This window comes from Geospiza fortis, unplaced genomic scaffold (genome assembly GCF_000277835.1).
Source record: "Geospiza fortis unplaced genomic scaffold, GeoFor_1.0 scaffold41, whole genome shotgun sequence".
In the NCBI taxonomy this organism is placed as follows: Eukaryota; Metazoa; Chordata; class Aves; order Passeriformes; family Thraupidae; genus Geospiza; species Geospiza fortis.
Genome location: NW_005054299.1, coordinates 12,037,376 through 12,056,583, shown reverse-complemented (window position 1 = coordinate 12,056,583; position 19,208 = coordinate 12,037,376). Strand labels below are relative to the sequence as shown.

The 19,208-nt window shown below is 33.9% G+C and overlaps 1 protein-coding gene across 1 annotated transcript in view; it reads left to right on the top strand.

The window, feature by feature from the left end:
- Nucleotides 1–1,470: 1,470 nt before the first annotated feature.
- Nucleotides 1,471–19,208, top strand: part of DNAH8 (dynein axonemal heavy chain 8) — a 114,743-nt gene continuing 97,005 nt past the window's right edge. The window contains 14 exon segments of the mRNA XM_031060200.1: nt 1,471–1,656; nt 2,283–2,417; nt 4,592–4,676; nt 5,903–6,051; nt 7,371–7,560; nt 7,927–8,090; nt 9,037–9,213; nt 9,569–9,682; nt 12,106–12,213; nt 14,480–14,581; nt 15,870–16,016; nt 16,908–17,105; nt 17,642–17,718; nt 18,177–18,276. Coding sequence (XP_030916060.1) covers nt 1,471–1,656; nt 2,283–2,417; nt 4,592–4,676; nt 5,903–6,051; nt 7,371–7,560; nt 7,927–8,090; nt 9,037–9,213; nt 9,569–9,682; nt 12,106–12,213; nt 14,480–14,581; nt 15,870–16,016; nt 16,908–17,105; nt 17,642–17,718; nt 18,177–18,276 — 1,932 coding nt within the window.

Sequence of the window (19,208 nt, the reverse complement as noted above, 5' to 3'; positions counted from 1 at the left end):
CCCTGCCCGCCCTGTGAGGAGACACAGCTCCGGCCAGGTCGGTGAGGATCGCATCTTGCCCGCATCTCACTGCCAAAGCTGAAGTGCAGGCTAAGGCAGCTCAGCTTTTCAGAATAGAGCCGAAAGGCTGTGTTCTCAATACTCGGGAATCCTCCACTTCTTCTTCCCTCTCCTTCAGCCCTAAGATGATGCATGCTGGAAGCCAGACCTACTTTCCTTGAATGAACAGCTCCTGTAGAGAATGTTTGGGGCATCGTGGAGGGAAGGAAAGGAGGTTTAGACATAAAAGCATGTTTGTTATTCCAGCCAGGAGAAGGGTGCAGATGGAGCACACAGAGGTTTTGGAGAAGTGTGAGAATCTCACCTGAGATTCTTGAGTATAGATTTTGGAGGTAGATCTTCAGGTATCTTGAGTATAGATTTTGGAGAGCCAGGGACGATGCCAGGATAGAATGCAGCCTTTGTGGGAGTTTGAAAGAAAGCTGTGAGAACCCCACCTCTCTCGTCTTGTGCTTCAGGGGAAAGTATTAGCTAAAAGCGAACCAAAGGCAGGGAAACTAGCATCCAGCCTATTCCACTTGAGTGGAATAATCAAAATGGTAAGCATCGCTGCTAACCTTGTAGATGACCAGGCCAGTCATAGAAACAGGAAGAAAAACCAATAAATATGATTTTTTGAATTTTTTTTTTGTGGCTTTCCTTAATTTGTTTTTTTGGTGGTACTTTTCCTTTAAGAAAGAGATGAACATTTTCTGTAGCAGGTGGTTGCATGCCTAAAACCATAGAACATCAGCCAATTTGTCACCTATTATATGGACAAGAATAAGGAGCTGGTAATGTACTACCAGGTGTTGCTTTTCGGCCAGGTGTTGCTTTTCATGTCAGCCTCACCTTTGATTTTTTATTTCCCACATCAGGTAATAATGTCTAAGAGAGTATATAACACTGTTATGGCAGTGGTAGGCTGCCCTTAGGCCTCATATTAACTACTAAGGAATTCTTGATAATTATCTTGATCCTTATTGTAATAGTACACTGAGCAGAATAGCAATTTCTGTGTATGCAAGTCTTTTCTTTGCTGAATTTGGGTATATAGTTTAGAAACTAAAATTTAAATAAGTCATTTGTGTTTGAAACCATTTCTATTTCTCAGTAATCAGATATGCACTGAAATTATTTATATTTTAAAATATATTTGTTTTATAGAGAGACATTCACTCCACAAAATGAACATGTATGAAAAATTGTTTTTAAAAAATGTCTCAATCTTCGTCTTGACATTTGTAACCTATGATAAAAATGTGTATAATGTCTGGCATTTTAAGAACTGGAAGAGGATTCGATGAGACTATTAAATTTATATACCTGGAAAGTCAGTTTTGAGTAGCTCCTGTCTTCTGCAAAAGGTAGACTTGAAATGTTTGGATTGTGAAAAACATAATCTTCTCTTTTCAAATTTCAGATTTTAGAATGGCGGGAGTACAAAAAAATACTAAAAAGGGTTCAGGTACTGCAGAAGATTTACCCAGACCTTCTCTGACAGCTCAACGATTAGCGAGCCTTTCCTCTTCGTCTCGTTCTTTTGGAAGTCAAAGTTTTTCTAAGATTTACCGCCCTAGTGGAGTTACGAGCGTGCAAAGTCACAAAGCAAAAAAGGTTATAAGTTTCTGGTTCTTTCCTCAGATTATTAAATTCAGTTTATAGTAACAATTAGTTTAAATATTTTATTTATTGATTTTATTTTTCTTTTGACTCAGTTCTTTTACTAAATTATTTCTGGCAGAAAGTGAGTATTTTTTTCCATGTTTGTAATATTTTAAAATTTTAAAGTAATAGAGGTTAGAGGCAGGAGATATTAGCTGAATAATTTACATAGAAGCAAAGCTGTACTCACCTTAGTTCCTGCAAATATTTACCCACCCTAGATACTTTATTTTAAATGGATGTTTTAACCTTTCTGTATTAATTTAATTAAATTGAAATTTTGATCATGAACAAGGAAGCCAGTTAATGTCATGTAAAAATCTTAAAATGTAACTGTAATATTCTTAATGTTTGTTTTTCCTTGAAAAATCCTCAGATTTGACTTCACATCTTATAATAATACTTAATAATTTGTTCTTCTGTTAGCCTCTGAAAATTTAGGTATTTGTAAAATTAGGGCATTTTGTAGCTGTAAATACAAGATAGTAGATTTCAACATTAGTTGCAAGTTAAGTAGCAGGTCATTGTTGTGATTACTTTGTGTATTTTTAGCTTGAAAGTCTTGCTTAATGTTTTAGATTCAATATGAAAAAGCAAGAGAAGATCGAAAAGCAAGAATTAATGCTTCGTATAAATACATATTTGAAGTTCTCAGTGCCAGGGTAGGCTTAGACTTAGCAACTGTGGAGGAAATGATACTGGACGTCCCTTCGGTGAGTCTGTTCTGTATTCCTGTTGATTTAAATTATTAGTAAAAATATGTAACAGATTACCCCTTTGATAGAAAGTGTAATCCATCATTTTTATTGTTTCTGCCAGAAAATGTGATTACTAAGGCACACAAACAATGTAAAAGGACACCTGACTAAATCTTTCAGCTGAGTTTCCCAGCAGATTTGCAAATATCTCCAATTTTTGATTGTGGCTTTTTCATCTTTCTTACCTCAAGAAAAAAATGTATGCTGCTGTTATTTTGATCAAAGGGTTTATTTTCACATCTAGCAGTTCCAAACAGTTTCATCCATCTGAGACTGACTTTATTATGTTCTAATTATGATCATTTTATTTGTTAGGCAAGTTCTCAATGAAATTTCTAAGATAGTGCAAAATTGTGTAACTTATGAGAGCATTTTGAAAATTAGCATGTTGTTAGTAGTAAGAAGGAAGATTATTCCTGCACCATTTAAATACTATGTAAATGTTTGAAAGACCCACTAAGAAATTTCACTTTTGAGTGCTTTATTTATGTTTGTATGTTTAAAAGATTAAGTGGGTCTGCAGAGTGTATAGATCTCAAATCTATGGAACTTCTGAAAGCTTTCATTATTTTTGTGTATTTAGTGTTGCCTTTCATGATATTTCAAAATGATTAAACAAACAGGAGGAAACAGTATGGCTGTTGTGAAAAGATACGACTCAACTCCTCTGATTATGTTTTTGTTATTTGTTGTTTGACTGTTGTTGCACCTCATTGATGTTATTTTTGTCTGTTAAGAGAGATTTGACTTAGCATTTCAGCCAGATAATATCTCCTTTGATAAAACAAATCAATTCTTAGAACTTCAGTTTTATAGTTACAAGCCAAATTTAGCCTTACACCAAATTTGTTTGGGTTTTGTTTGTTTATTGATACTTTTATGTGATAAAATGTACTTTGCCTCATTTGTTTGTTTTTTTGTGCTTACACAACATAGAGGTATGCTAAGTATTGTCCCTTTTTTACATTTGTTAAATGGTATATAGTTTTAAATCATTCTGATTTAATGTGAAACTGCTGTTCTACACCAAGTTTGACTAATCCCAGCACTTGAGAAATTGAGAAATTTTGGGTTCTTGAGGGGTTTTTTTTTTTGGTTTTGGTTTGGGTTTTTCTGTTTGTTTACTTTTGTTTGGGTTTGGGTTTGGTTGGGTTGGGGGTTTTTTTGGCTGTTGCCAGGACCATCTGAAAAATTATTGTGGTTGAATATTTTCCTGCTCCCAGTTTTAGTTTATTTATAAACTGTTTAGGCTGTTGGGGCTGTGTCGACATTGTCCCTCACCAAATTGTCATTTAATACATTCCCATAAACATATGTCTTTGATATCCATGACTTATGTTTTGCCCTTTAAAGTGTTAGCCTGCATATATATTCACACAGTGGGTGTGAGGACCACATGGACTTGAAACAGCAGATTGATTCTTTGCAGAATCAGTAGCTATGGGAACAGTTCACCTCTTACCTGCTGTGTAGAATCATACAAGCCCCAAAGTTTTTGTTTCTCCTCCTCTTCCTCACAAGCTGGAGTGCTTCTTGTAGTAGTGAACTTTTTCCTGCTTTTTGTCACTGCACTTTCAGCACTTTAAAAATTTTTCTTTCTCTATTTTGGGGGTGGGTTTTTTAATGTATTTTTCTCTGGTTTAACCTTGTTATTCACTAATGCTGTTTACAAAAGTGAAATGCGCTTCTAGAGCTGGCTTGCTTTTACTTCTTTTATTTTCATGCAATGTTGTCTTCTCACAAGAGTGGCTTTAAGTTCTATCAACCTGGGTGTCACTCATTTTCCCATCATTGTTCTGATTCAGCTTTAGTATTTGTTTATCTGGGGAAAAAAAAACGTGCTCATAAGAAATATACCACAACCAGAAGAGCATCCTTTGTCCCTGAACAGGTGATGCATCTCCACACATGCTTGCTAAACTTCTGACCTTTTTTTTATGATGAGGAGGAAGCCACTACCATGGCTGAGTCCTTCAGTTGGACACTTCCTATATTCTCACAATATTTGAGGATAAACATTTGGGGATAAACAGTGCCAACAAAACAGTAGCATGGTCAAATTAGTTTTGCACCTCTTAAAGGCACATAAAATATTTTGAGTAACACGTATTCACTCTTTGTTTTAACAGTTCGATGCCTTTGATTCCTTTTTTGCCAAGGGAGGAAAAAAATCATTGAAAATTTTTTATCAAGAAGGAGATCCACGAGGAATAGGTAAATGTTTAGCAATAATAATACAGGCACATGTAACAGTGCATTCTACTGTTCATTTCAATTGAAGTTTCTCAGAACAAAATCGGCTTTTTGTTGTTCAGAATTTTGCAAGCTTTTGCTCTGAGGACTGAAAATTCATATTTTAAAAGCTTGCTTCAAGTCAAATTGTTTAGGTAAAAAAAAAAAATCTCAATTTTAGCCATTCCTGGAAGATAGACTATAAAGTGTTATCCTGAAGTACTGAATTGGTTGTGACTTTTTCATACATGAGTTTTGCCTGCAGTTCATTAGAAAGCACTTTCATAAAACCTGTCTCTGAATTTTCATTTATTATAAATATTTGAAATTTTTCATGTTTCACATGCATGGTGGAGAATTAGAATGTAATGTCCGAAATCCCTAATGTTTCACTAATTACTGCAAATTATGTTCTGTTACTTATTTATATTGAGCTATCTAATTGCATAAGAATATATCTACTGTCACAGACATCTCTTTATAAAAAATCTTTTCTTTGGGATTTTTCCTTCTGAGAAGCTGTGGCCTCAGAAGCAGATGTAAAAAATGGTTATCTGCTGCTGTAGAATGCAACAAGTCCGTCTGGATTGGCCCATCTTAGATGTTTATAATTAATGGCCAATCCAGGACCGTGCTATCTCGGACAGAGTCCAAGTGAGCTGCCTTTGTTATCATTCTTTCTTTTCTATTAGCGTAGCTAACTTCTAGAAACGTTTCCTCCTTTTTCTTTTTAGTATAGTTATAATGTAATACATATATATCATAAAATAATAAATCAAGCCTTCTGATCATAGAGTCAACATTCTTGTCTCTCACCTCACCTGAAAACCCCAGTGACCACTGTCACAATCCACAGAGCACCTGAGGCCATCTCGAAATCACTCTTTTCGCACTTAGACCTGACATCTTTTTTGGTAGGATAAATAGAAATACAGTACCTTAGTCACCAACAAATTGTTTCAGAACTATGGGGCTGAGCAAATTCCCTTTTCAGTGCATTACAATGCACCCAAATAGGTTTGTAAGATACATGTTATTGTTTGGTGTAGTTTTCTAATAGTGTGATTAATTACAGTTAGAAATTATACTCTGACAAAAGAAGAAAATAAATTATTTATCTGTTCAATTTTATTTCCTTATATTGATTTTAAGCATTTTATCATACCCTCATTTTTAAAAAGAGTCATACCTATGAAATTCCTTTTCAGAGTGTGGTCGGGTAATTCCAGATGTTGAAAAAGGAAGTAAAATTTTTCAATTTTATTTGGAGAAGACACCAGACAAAATCCTAGGACTGTGCTTATATTTCGTTCGCTATAAGAATGACACATCCATAAATGAAAAAACTATACACGAGGTACTCTCTCATTTTTTTAAAAACTAAAAGCTTTAAAAGCAGCTATTTTTTGTTTCATTATTTTTTCACAGTTGTCGCATATCTAAAGTTACTGGTAATTTTTTGCTCTCCATTTTGGGTAAACAACAAATTGCTGAATCGCTTCAGCAAATACTTGTGATTTAGTGTCTTACAGGATTCTTGTTAAAGAAATATATATTAATTTCTCATTCTCCTTGGTAGCGGTCAAAGCTGATAAGTATATTTTAATTGTGATCAAAATTCCTAAGCTACAAAGAAACACTGAGAAGAGTTTATTGCAAATACCAGGAGACAAAAAGTTTACCTGTACCTTTTCATGTGTTTTGATAAAAAAAATACAAAATAAACATTTATCGTGTATAAATTATGTGGCATGAGATTTTCTGCTTTATAAGACAAATTCTTATGTAAGTGTGGGCTTCATTATTGTTCATAGCTACATGTCTTAGTATTTGGGCAGTGCTTAAGGGACTGTAAATTGATAACAAATAGTTTCACATATGTATCTTGTAATTAGTATTATTTCAAATTCTTCAGACAGAAAATCCATTATTAGTTTGTATTCTTTATATTTCATATTAAAATGTTCCATTCCTTTTGAGACCCTAGAAGGTGAAGGAGAAAAAACACTATCATAAGTAAGATACAAGTTCTGTCTTTATCAAGGGCCTCAGTATTGGTCATAAATATCACTTTTCCATCAAATACCTTCCCAAATAATTCCAAATGCTGAAGGGATAAGGAAAGGAAATTTATGTTTTAGGAAGTTTGTTACATGATGTATGTTAATGCTTGCTTATTTTAAGGACATTTTAAATACTGGAATATTAGAAATAGTCACAACTTGTAAAGTTTTGTTTTGGAGAGTAGGTAAAAATTTAACTTGATTCAAGATAATATATATTTAGTCAGATAATTGCTTCTTATATAATTTCAGATAAGGACATTCAGAGAGTTTTTTGCTACTTGCAATTCATTAATTAGTACCTAATTGTGGGTGAGGGCATTTTTCTACCATTTCAAAATTTCCAAACTCTATGTGATAGATAAATAACTGATGTAACAAAAGCATAACTAGACAGCTTTTAAAAACTGTATTAAATAATTATTGACTTCCCTTTTTTATTGAAAGTACTATCTTACAGGCACAATGTAGTTGTGTAATATAATGATTTTCTCTCCTTAAATTCAAGTTTTGTTTGGCATATTGGAGTGCTTTTATAAAAATACATAGAACTTATAATACTGTTTCTAGTGTAAGTTACTGCTTTGATAACAATAATATTTTTACGCTGCAGGAAATTTCCTTTGGTGTTTTGGATGCCACTGATGGACTCCTACCTGGCATTAAAGATCTACTAGAAAAGGTTTTTCTCCCTGCTATCCTTGAAACAAGTAATTGGGGTGATTTAGGTCAGTCCAAAGAGGATACAAAAGACAAGCAGAAATTTGTGGAAACAATTAAGAAATACGTTTCATTTTTAGGAGGTAAGCATTGCATTTAGGAAACAAACTAGAGGAATTCTGCTTAAGGATTTCTATTTAAAGGCAGTAGTGCATGGATAAGTAACTTCTCACATTCTGCAAAGAAAAATAAAATTATCTATTACTTGCATAATATTTACATGGGTGGATTATTTTCTTAAGCAAATAGTGACACATTGCTTTTAAGGAATACCATTGCATTTAAAATCAGATATTTCTGCTTTATAATAGCAATTTCTGCAGTAAATTGCTATTATATCAAAACAACACTGGCTGCAGATGTATATTTTCAAATTTAAATTGCTTTAATTGGTGGAAATTTATTTTAAAATCTTAATTGGCTTGATATTGTAATTGCCTTTTTCTCAGGTGCTGCAGCATGCATTGAAGGAACAGTTGAGTTGAAAAAAGTAGATCACATTAATTTTTCTGAACTCCAGAGCTTTGATAAAATAACTGCAGCTGCTGACAGTCATGACACAGTTAACCAGCTAGAGGAAGTACTTATGATATGGTATAAACAAATTGAACAGGTAAGTTGTTGTTTTAACAAATCAATTCAGCATGAATATGGATGAATACTTATAAATTATATGTGAGACTTGCCTGAAGTTTGCCAAAGGCTTCAGCTGCATCTCCACCCAAATTAAGAGAAGCGCTCTGCTTCTATGCACAAGGGAAGTTAAGTAGATAGACCTTATGCCTAGGAATTTACAGTCTAGTGAGAATAAGAGTTTCTGAGCCCTTAATTCACAAATAGTAAGAAGAGAACAGAGAGTTGCAGGACCACATATGTATATAGAGCATACCTAACTGTATATTACCTGTTAAGTTTCTGCTGTCACTTGTCGTGGGAAGTACTGCTCTTAGAAAGATTTTGAGCAGGCCCAGCAGGGCATATTTTATCCAGTGTAAGTTTTGCATGGTAAGGTCTCAGTTATCAAAGTCTGAGGCTTCCATGAAAAAGAGAGAATCCTTTGTCAAAATATGAATCTGTGTAGGCAGGGACATGCTCTACTTGTAAGGCATACTATAGTTAGTGTGTTTAGCTCATAAAAATAAAAATGTTAAAGACATGGAAAAAGATCTGACTGCACATTTATCAACATACAAAAGGATAAATTTATGACTGATATCTAATACTTTTATTAAACTAGTTCTTGAAGTTCTGAACAAGTGAAATTGCATTTGGTGCATTTCAATCCACAGACTCTGGTTAAAGGCTTATCTATATATGGTGATATTCACCAGGGTATGACAGCAATTTGTATTAATTGCCTTATTTTCAGTTTAAAAATATGATTAAGTGCAATTCAGACTTAGAAAGCTTTTCCAAATGGGAACCATTTTTATGTGTCAGTAACTGCAAGCTTGTTCTTTTCTAAGTGAGATTCCTCAAGAGTGTTTCCTCTCTATAATGACTTGTCTATTTCCTGTAGTGGGCATTTGATATGTTTTTTTTTTTCAATTGGGTTACAGGTTCTGACTGAGAGCAAACAGCTAAGGAGAGAAGCTAAGGACTCAGGTCCACTGATGGAGCTGGAGAACTGGAAATACATGTCTGCAAAATTGAACTTTATTATTGAACAGATCAAAGGACAAAACTGTAAAGCTGTTATCAATGTTCTGAAAGTTGCACACTCTAAAATACTAAAGGTATTTTTTTTCTTTTTTATGCTGTTTTTTTTACTATAAAGGTTGTTTGTTTGTTTGTTTGTTTTTAGTTCATCTAAGAGAGTTTTGCCAAGGAGAATTAGAAGAGGAAAATTTAGGTGTGTTGCTGGTGTGCTGAATGTACCAAGACAAAGAACAAGACATTTGCGGAATGTAGCCAAAAATGAACATAAAATATATTATATGTGTAATAAATACAATAAGTTAACTTTTATTGCCTGCTTTGGCAATGTCTCTTAAAAATTCATTTACCAAAGTTTACTTCTGGCAAGTGAGTTCAAGTTAAAGAAATAGTTCACTATGTATGAAGTTTTTCACAGTACTCTTTTCCCACTAGTCATGGCAAGAATTAGATGGCAAAATCACAGATGCAGCAAATGAATCAAAGGATAATGTGAGATACCTAAGCACACTTGAAAAAGTTTGTCAGCCCCTTTATACCACTGATGTTGTAAGTATGCCTTTCACCATTCTTTATGCATAGTATGGGTATTTACATAGAAATCCCAGAGCAGAATAAAGTTTCCCTTCCTTATATTTACTTAAAAGCAATTTTTTCTAATTTACTGCTAGTAATTTAGTAATTTTTACTATTTTAAAAAATTTTTTCTAAAAGCGTGTCAAGCTAAATGTTGAAGCATTATTATATATTTCATCAAATATAGTGTTTTGAAATATGTATTTAGTAAATATGAAGTATGTATTTAGTAAATAAGCATAAATACGTACAATTTTCTAATGAGTCAGTCCTGCTGCTGGTATTATTTTTAAAAGCAATTAAACCAGCTACACATTTTATAATATGAAAATCTCCAAATATATCTTCCCCTGAAAATGCCATATGTGTCTATGATCACATAACTGTAACCAAAGTACTAAAATTTCAGTTATATAGAAAATAATGAAACATTATAAGGTCCTAAATAGGCAAAACATTTTTTTAATATGGAATACAATATTTTCTGCTTCTATTTGCAGAAGTACCTGCCAGTCAGAATTTAGACAATTGGTTGTCCGGGTACACCATTCAGTGGTAGTTCAAGATATTAGTTATTTGGTATAATAACTATGAATTATTATAATAGGTGCATTGCAGAACAGAATGAAAGGAGTACATACCTTAGAAAAATAGTGCTCATTCTCCTTTAGTTTTGAGTTCTTCATGTTTTGGTCCTATATGCCTCCAGCTCTCTGTCAGGAAGTGCTGCATTTCTTTTGAATCTCTGGCAGCTTAGGATCCTAAGGGGCTTTGATATGACATAGAGCTCATATTACATGGAATAGTGTAAGAGGCAAGTATGATAAGCAGTGTCACTGAGCCGTTTATCTTCAGCTCTTCAAAGTATCACTAGAGGGTGCCAGGTACCAGGCAATAATGATGAACTACTTCATAGGTGTTATGAAGATAAAATTATTTGTATTGTAAACAAAGACAGACATTAGTGGGTGCAAACCTGTTGAAAAGTTCATAATTTTACCAATACAGGATAGTTAGAGTTCTTTGTTTAATCTGGAACAGTGTGAATACATGTGATTTTCTGTTTAATCATGTTCCTGAGATCAAGTTAATTTAGGTAGGATTTTCTATGATGTTCAGCTTAAAAGCTGTGATTTCCAAGCTTAATATATCCTGTTTTAAACACATCTTCATTCTGTGCAGAGTTGCATTTAGTATCTGGTATGGACGACTCTTTTATATATTAGCGAATAAGGAATGGAATAAGGAATACATGTTGATTTATGATGATATTTGGTGTGTGCATAAAATATGGCATTTAGTGTATGCAGTATCACACAGTGAACATTTGTGCTGAAGTAGGTTAATATATGAAAATTCAGACCAAGCATTTAACTTGAGGCTTTGAATCAGAGAAATTTCTACACAGTCCAGTATTCAGAGTTTTATTTTCTGTCAAGGATTGAAAAAGAAAACCTATAGACTCAGAATCTCCTGATTCCATTTCACAGGTGGTGTTGGTGATGAACACTATGGACACAGATGGGTTTTTTTATACTATATAGCATTTATTTCACACTCTTGCTAAATGCAAATGCCTTCTATTCACACTATGAGTTTGAGTTTGCAACTCAAATTTAATTACAGGAGCTTGGCTTCTCTATTGAGGGGTGACAGCCAAAATTACTTTCTTGATGTTCTGAATTGCAATTTTTACAAGTTCCTGGTAATGTTAATGAATTATAATTTTTGTCTTTTTTTTGTTTAGTTTTGTTTTTTCCCCACCAAAATACTTTGGAAGTGTTTGAGCTACTGAGTATTTGTAATGCCACTGTACGTTTTTAACAATGTGAACATTGATTTCACAAAATATGTGAAAAATTTAGGTGTTTGATATGCTTGAAGGAATTAGGCATTTGTTAATGAAACTTACATTGTGACAATTATTTAATGAGTTTTCTGAAGTGTCTGAATGAAACATTTTATGTAAAGATTGTTATCACAATGAAAGTACGTTAGCACCCTTACCTGAAGGAAAACAAAAGCCGTCACAGAAAATTACTGACAGAAAAATACTTCCTATTGCACCAAAAAATGCAACCTTTACACTTTGAATCAGTGTTCAATTTTGTTCATCAAAATAGGATATTAAAATTATTTTATCTTGTAACTTCTTTAATCTGATTTCTTAGCCAATGATCGAACTTAGCCATTTATTGTTCTTGTTAGTTGATATTTGAAATCTTATTGAGCATGGTTAGTCTTTTTTAATAAGAAAACTTTTCGTAAGCTGCCATGACATTTTAAAGACTGATTTGTGTGGCTTAGGGAAATATGTAATTCAGAAGTTGTCAATAGAATGGAAATATAGTTGCTAAAAATAGAAAGTAATTTTTTCCTTGAAACTTTGCTTTGAGGTATTAATGACACAGGGCATACCATACTTGGTGAAGGCTGTACAAATGATTCACCGTGTTTCAAAATATTACAATACTTCTGAGAGAATTACATCATTACTTATAAAGGTAAGTATATTAAACAAAATAGTAATCACAAAAATTGTGTGACTTTTCAGAAGAAAAAAATTGTTTAAATCAGTAAAGCATTAAAAATGTAAAAACAGTTAAAAAATGGTAGTAAATAGTGGGATTCTGTAAGGGAAAGGAAAAGAACTCTGTTGATCACGAGAGGATTAAACTTGGATTGCAAATTTCTCTTCTGAAAGGAGCTTTGTTTATTCTTGGTTCATCAGTGTTAATTTTTTTTATTCTTAATTAATCTTCTGATCTGAATTAATCTGATCAGTTGTTTCCTAAGTCACAGAATCTGCAAAGGCTCTTTTTCTCTCAGCCTGGATGACCTAATGGCAGATGGCCATCAATCTGACTAGGCTCTTCCTCCAAAAAGTGAGAAAGATAAAAGGTTCCTGTTTTCCGAAGCAAGTCATACTTGAAAAGTTAATTGAATTTCAGATCATAAACTTTCCCTCCTTAAAGAGAAAATTGAGACCAGCTGTGCATTTATATAAATGTCTTTTGCAGAATCCAGATATCCACTGCATGCAAAGATGGTTTGTACAATGATATTCTAGCAAAGAAATCCTTCCTAACTAAGCCACACACCTGCAGTAAGCATTCAGGGGAAATTCACAGTAGACCCTCATTACACAGACACACATTTTTTGTTTCTTTACACCACAGAGTTCAGCATAAAATTTTGTTATATTTCAATCTTAACTAGGGTATTAAGAAGTATATGCTCTTTTGAATCTCTATCCATTCATGGCTGTGGCTGTTTTCTATATATCACATTAGGTATATATTACCTATCATAAAATGGGTCTTTGTACGTTTGTATATTGACTCTTGCTACTGTCTATTATTTAATGGTTGAAGGGAGTAAGTATTTTATTACAGAGGCTAATACCAAACTGGTTACATGAAGCTATGCTTGAAATAGCAAGGAAAAATCTGTATTTTAATCCAGTAGTTTAAGGTCCCTATTTACTGTTTGTTTCCACTTAATGATCATCAGCAGTGACACTGGAGGTCCTATCTCCAATTTCATCAGTAATTTTCTTAAAGTTTGAGGCTGCCTTTGGTATGGCAGTTTCCAGTCTTTTTTCAATTAGGAGTACTTAAGGCCTGCTTTACAATAGCCTCATGTCAGTGTTGCCTTTTTCCCAACCCAGAAATGAAACTCGAGATAATTTTAGTAAGGAGGTAATATAAAAGAGGATCTCTAATGAAGGCCTTCAGAGGCAGTTATGGAAAAATGTCCATGAAAGCCTACCCCTACAAGGATGAGTACACATTTATAGGTTTTAGGAAATTAGCATAATTGATAAAAATCACCAATTAGGAGTACAAATGGTGTTGCAATTTTCCTCCAGGTCAAGCACCTTCTCTGGAGCCTCCCTTCAGCACTAGTTGTGCTTTGTCCATGAGAATGCATCTCAAAAAGTTGTTCTTCGCTTTGGCTCCCAGGTAGAACCAGGATAGCACTGGGGCCTTGTACCTCTCAGGGCTTGAAGCTCTGGAATTTGTTTTGTCTTTCTGCTTAGGGAAAGGCCATGGAAAAGTACTGGGAAAACTAGCTACTAACAAATATATGTGCAATGAATACGGAGAACATATAAAAGAAAAAAGGCAAAACCCAAACAACACCATCAGGAGAATTGTTTTGAATTGTTAATATAATTTAATAGACAAAAAATTTGTCTACCTGTAGCTGTTCTCTGTGATATGTCTTCTGTATCTGCACATACTCCTCTCTCTCTTTCTGTCATGACTAAATTTGGATTTTTGTGGTTGAGAAGTAGAAGAATGGTTGAGAAGTAGAAGAATGTTTTTTTCCTTTTTTATAGCCACAGGAAATCAAGGTAAAGCCATACTGCTAGGATAAAAAATTCTCTAAGAGCAGTCCTTAAATAAGTGCTGCAAGTGTAAAGACAACAATGTAAGTGAAGAATAGTTGGAACTCAATAAGTCCTTTTTGTTCTTGAATTTTGATTGATCACTTTCTGTATTTATGTATTGCTGCAATTATAGGACTTACAAATATGTCCTGGGACTTACGTATACTTCTGGGAGTGTTCTCAGAGTTTTTATAGGGTGTTTGTTGCATATATTGCATATATTTTTTAGCCACTTTCCACAAGTGAAATTTATTCCAAATTTGATTGATAGTATTGACATATGTATATGAGAATTTTATTAGATTTTGTGAAACAGGAAAATTTACTGTTAAGCTTAAAATTACTGTTAAACTTTTTTCATTTGTCTGTCCTAGGTTACAAACCAAATGGTCACAACGTGTAAAGCATACATTACAGATGCTGGCTTGAATCGACTCTGGGATCAGGAGACACCAGTAGTCATTGGAAAAATCAATGTTTGTATTTTGGCGTTATATTATTTACATGTCAAACATATTGATTATCTGTTGATATTGTAAGGAAGTCCATATCAATATGTATCAAGTGCTTTGTACCTCTTGGCTTTTTTATTTCATGATGTTTTGAAAGTTTTCCCAACTCATAGTCTATGGGCATTGCTGTAATTACAATAGCTTCATCTTTATCAGTGTGGTCTGTCACCAACCTTGGAATTGGCATCTTTGCTTTATGTGCAACCAAGGAATTAATATTTCACATTTTTCCATCTTGAGGAAGAGGAGCTATGGAGGAGGGTATAACTCTGATATGGTACCATCCTGGAAAATCTGGTGTTTGAATAGACCCTGAGTTTGTCACAGTAATTCCTTCCCATACAAGATTTCCTTGGCATACCATGAAAAGTCATTGTTAAGATAGTCTTTCTCTTCTTCATCTGATGGTGACCTATTAAGAACAGATTAAGCAAATGCAATATGCTATGGCTAAATATGTGCAGCTGTGGGAATACTGATTGCCAATGCTTACTTCATTTCCACCTTCTCCTTTTCTGGACCTCAGTTACTGAGTTCCACTCTTCCCCAAAAGGTGTAGAATACAGAGGAAGTATCACTTCCCTAGTCCTGCTGACCACACTATTGCTCATAAAGGCCAGGATGCCGCTGGCCTTCTTGGCCATGGGAGCACACTGCTGGCTCATGTTCAGTCTGCCATCAACCAGTACCCCCAGGTCCCTTTCTGCCTGGCCACTGTCCAGCCACTCTGTCCCCAGCCTGTAGTGCTGCAGGGGGTTATTGCGGCCAAATAGGACACAGCACTTGGTCTTGTAAAACACCAAATTGCTGGATTCAGCCCATTTATCCAGCCTGTCCAGGTCCCTCTGCAGAGCCTTCCTACTCTCCAGCAGATCTACATGGACACCCACATTTGCAAATTGGCTGATGGTGGACTCAGTGCCCTTATCCAGATCATCAGTGAAGATATTAAACAAGACTGGGCCCAACGCTGATCCCTGGGGACACCAGGGTGGCTGCCAACTGGATGCAACACCATTCACCACCACTCTCTGGTTCACTGTGCTCTACCACTGCATGTTCATTCATATGTTGCGAACACTTTCTTCAGATACTGAAAGAAACCCACTGTGTTTAAGTTGTTGTTGCCTCTTGACTGAAACCTGATTAAGTGATAACTAATGGCTTTGGAATGTCAATAGGTTTGAGTACTCTAGTCCCTCACTCATAAGCATAGCATAATGAATATGGTTTCTTTTCCTTCACCTTTTAGGACTGCATGTATCTGTTGAGAGAATATCAGAAATGCTTCCATGAAGCTAGGGAAGAGACTTATAAAAATCTAGGGGAAAAGGCATTGGAAGTATCAGAAGTGTACATTTTTGGAAAATCTGAAGCTTTTTGTAGAAGATTAGAAAAAGTGAGTATATTGGGTGCTGTTGTTATTTGCAAAGACGAAGCGTCTCTCCGAACAACAGTTTACGAAGTGGATGCTTGCCAACATACATTCTCTTAATCATCCTTAAAGGAGTCTGTAACTCTCTATTGAGAGAATTTAGGCACTTCCACAGAGTAAGTCATCCCAATGATTGATGCTATTACCTCACAATTGCCTTCTCAATTTGCCAATTTATCTCTTCTAGTGTGGAGACAAATAACCTGATCTAGATTCAGATCATTATTTTATGAGGTTTAAAATTATGTGAAAAAACCTTAAAAACTCATGTTTACTGCCAAGCAGAATTCTTCAGATGATTCTGCTGCTTGGTGTCATCTTAACATTTAGCTTGGTAATGCAGTGAAGGGGTTTAAAACTAACATTCTTGAGTGGAAAAGGTAATAGGTGCTTCTTGGTACAGATTAAGGTCAGGCAAGGGATAAGATGATAATCATCACAAGGTAGGAATTCTGTGAGTCTTTGATGTACTTTTTTATCACTCAATATACATACTAATCTGTAGGGTTGTGTTTTTTTATTCTTTGATATATCTTTTTGTCATAAATATGCCATGTTTTAACTCCTTTTCCATATTACCCTATTGGATCTAGCAGTAAAACATAAAAATCTCCTCTTTATCCTTAAGAAAAACAATTATTATTTTACTTTGTGTTGAGTTGTGGTGACAACTGATGTTGAAAACTGAATTAACCATGCTTCAAGTATTGAAGATACTTGACTCAGAAACAACACATTTGTGAATGCAGTAGCTAGAAGAGTGGCTGTTGAATATTTTATTTTGCTCAGGTTTTAGTTTATAGAGGAAATAACAAAGAATTCATTATGAGCATGAATATAACATCTTTATTTCAGATAATGGAAATGATAGCCATAGAACAGAATTTTAATGCACTGACTCAGTGTGCAATTGAAGGTATAGATCTTATGGCAGTAAAATTCAAAAATATCTACCACATTTTTCAAAAGAAACCATATGACACCCTTGATCCACATGTAACAGAATTTGATGTGGATTTTGTGAAATTCAGGACAGAAGTTGAACGTTTAGAGGTGAGTAAATGTTTTGACGTATTATAACTTACTTGGGAAAGAATTTATGGAACTGATTGTCAGTGGGATGTTGGATTGTGAACAGGCTACATTGTTCTTCTAACCAGCATGGAGTTTATGTTTGTCTGGAGGGAGATTTTTTCCATTCCTTCTCCTTCTTTCAAAGGAAGGTGTAAAATATATTAAACAGTGCTTAAGGATGATTTTCATTCTGTGGCCAAAATGACAAAAATTGTGATACCTGAGAGAATGATCTATGTGAAAGTCATCTATTAGCCTGAAGAAATGTGGTCAAATTTTAGGCAGAATAAATTTGCAGCTAATTTGTTTGTTTCATAGAACTGTATGACATTTTAGAGATTATTTGACTGAAACTGGCTATTTAATAATTATATTAAGCATGGCCTTATGAAGGCTGCTATTTTGTGCTCTAAGTGTGCTTTAAGTAACAATTTCAAATGCTACTATGTTAAGAAAGTATCATCAAAATACTATTTTCTGATCTGAAAACCCGTACTGAATTATGTATTCTTTAGACACAGCTACAGAATTTTATGCGCACCTGTTTTCGGAAAATTTTGTCTTCACAGAATTCACTTCAGTTACTTCAAAGGTATTGGCAACTATGTTTTAAAATATTTTAAGGTAACTTGAAATTACTGATTACCACAATTGAAACAGCCCAGCAAATTTTAAAACAAATGGCCTAATTGAGAATTTTTCATTACTGATATTCTGAACCACATAATCATGATAAAATATATGTTTTATCTTTCTTATGGGAATCAATATATTTTTTTTCTTAATTTCATTAGAATGTTATTATACACAAGAAGATACTAAAGGAAAAGCCTAAAACATACTAAGCAACAGCTACCAAAATACCCACCAGAGCAGAAATTTTCAACTTGTTTAAACTTCCTCAAAGAAAAAAGTTTTCCAGGTTCAAAATAATTTCCTAGATTTTTGCTTATTTCAGTTTATGTAATGTTCATATACCCCAAAACAAATTAAATCAGTTATTATTTTAGAAATGTAATTTTGGGTCATTTTTGTCAATTTTTAAAACAGGTTTCAAAGTCTGAATATGCCATGCCTTCAAGAAGAAACAGCACATACAATTAGTTCTATTCTTCAACATTATGTAGCAGAACTCGAAGCTACTAAAAAGGTATTTAATTTCTTTCCTGTAAGTTGTAAACATCATGTTAAAACAGGAGCAAGCATTTTAATATGAATAATTTTTATTTTTTCTGCCTCTTTCACTAATTTACTCCCAATTCTCAATTTATCCTACTTTTGTTTTCCTGTTACAGAAAACAGGCCTTAGTGAATGGGCAGCACAATATGCAGAACAGCTCTTGTAGGCAAATTTGTCATCACAATTTTACTTTATAAACCAAGATATTTTCTGTTATTCCTTCATAAATTAAATTTAAAGAAGCATGTTCTTTGCTGGCTGTGTACATTTCTTGCTTGTACCTTTTGGATTTTTTTATTAAATGAGGCCTCTGCAGTTAATTTGCATGTATAAGTAGTTATTATCAATTGCTGTGGCAGCATAAAATACATGTAAAATATAGGTGAATTGCATTTATGTTCATTATGAAGTAATTTTTCATGATTTTTGTAGTGCACCTTGACTGAAGTATAATGAGAATTAAGTTCTGGCAACTGCTCATATCACTTGACTCTAAACTATTACTTTGTCCATAAAATAAACATCTGCAACAGAACTAGATGTCTAAACTCCCTTTCTACTAATGAAAGAAAGAAAGAAAGAAAGAAAGAAAGAAAGAAAGAAAGAAATAATTACTCTAGAGTGAGTTAATCTGATCAATTTTATATAGTGTCCTGAAGATTTAAATAATTCCCTCCAAATAACCATTTTTCTTTGATGAATATAAAGGGAATCTGGAAAACCAGGTTGTTGAAAAAGGTTTTTTGAGATGTTTACATTTCATAAAATCAATGATAGAAGTTTGCACAAGGAGCCAATATCTATAAACTCTGCAGTTATTAGAAAATTTTTCCTCCAAACAGTGACTTAGAACTGTAGCCTAGCAAGGCTGTGCTGAACCACTCTTTACAAAACCACTCTTT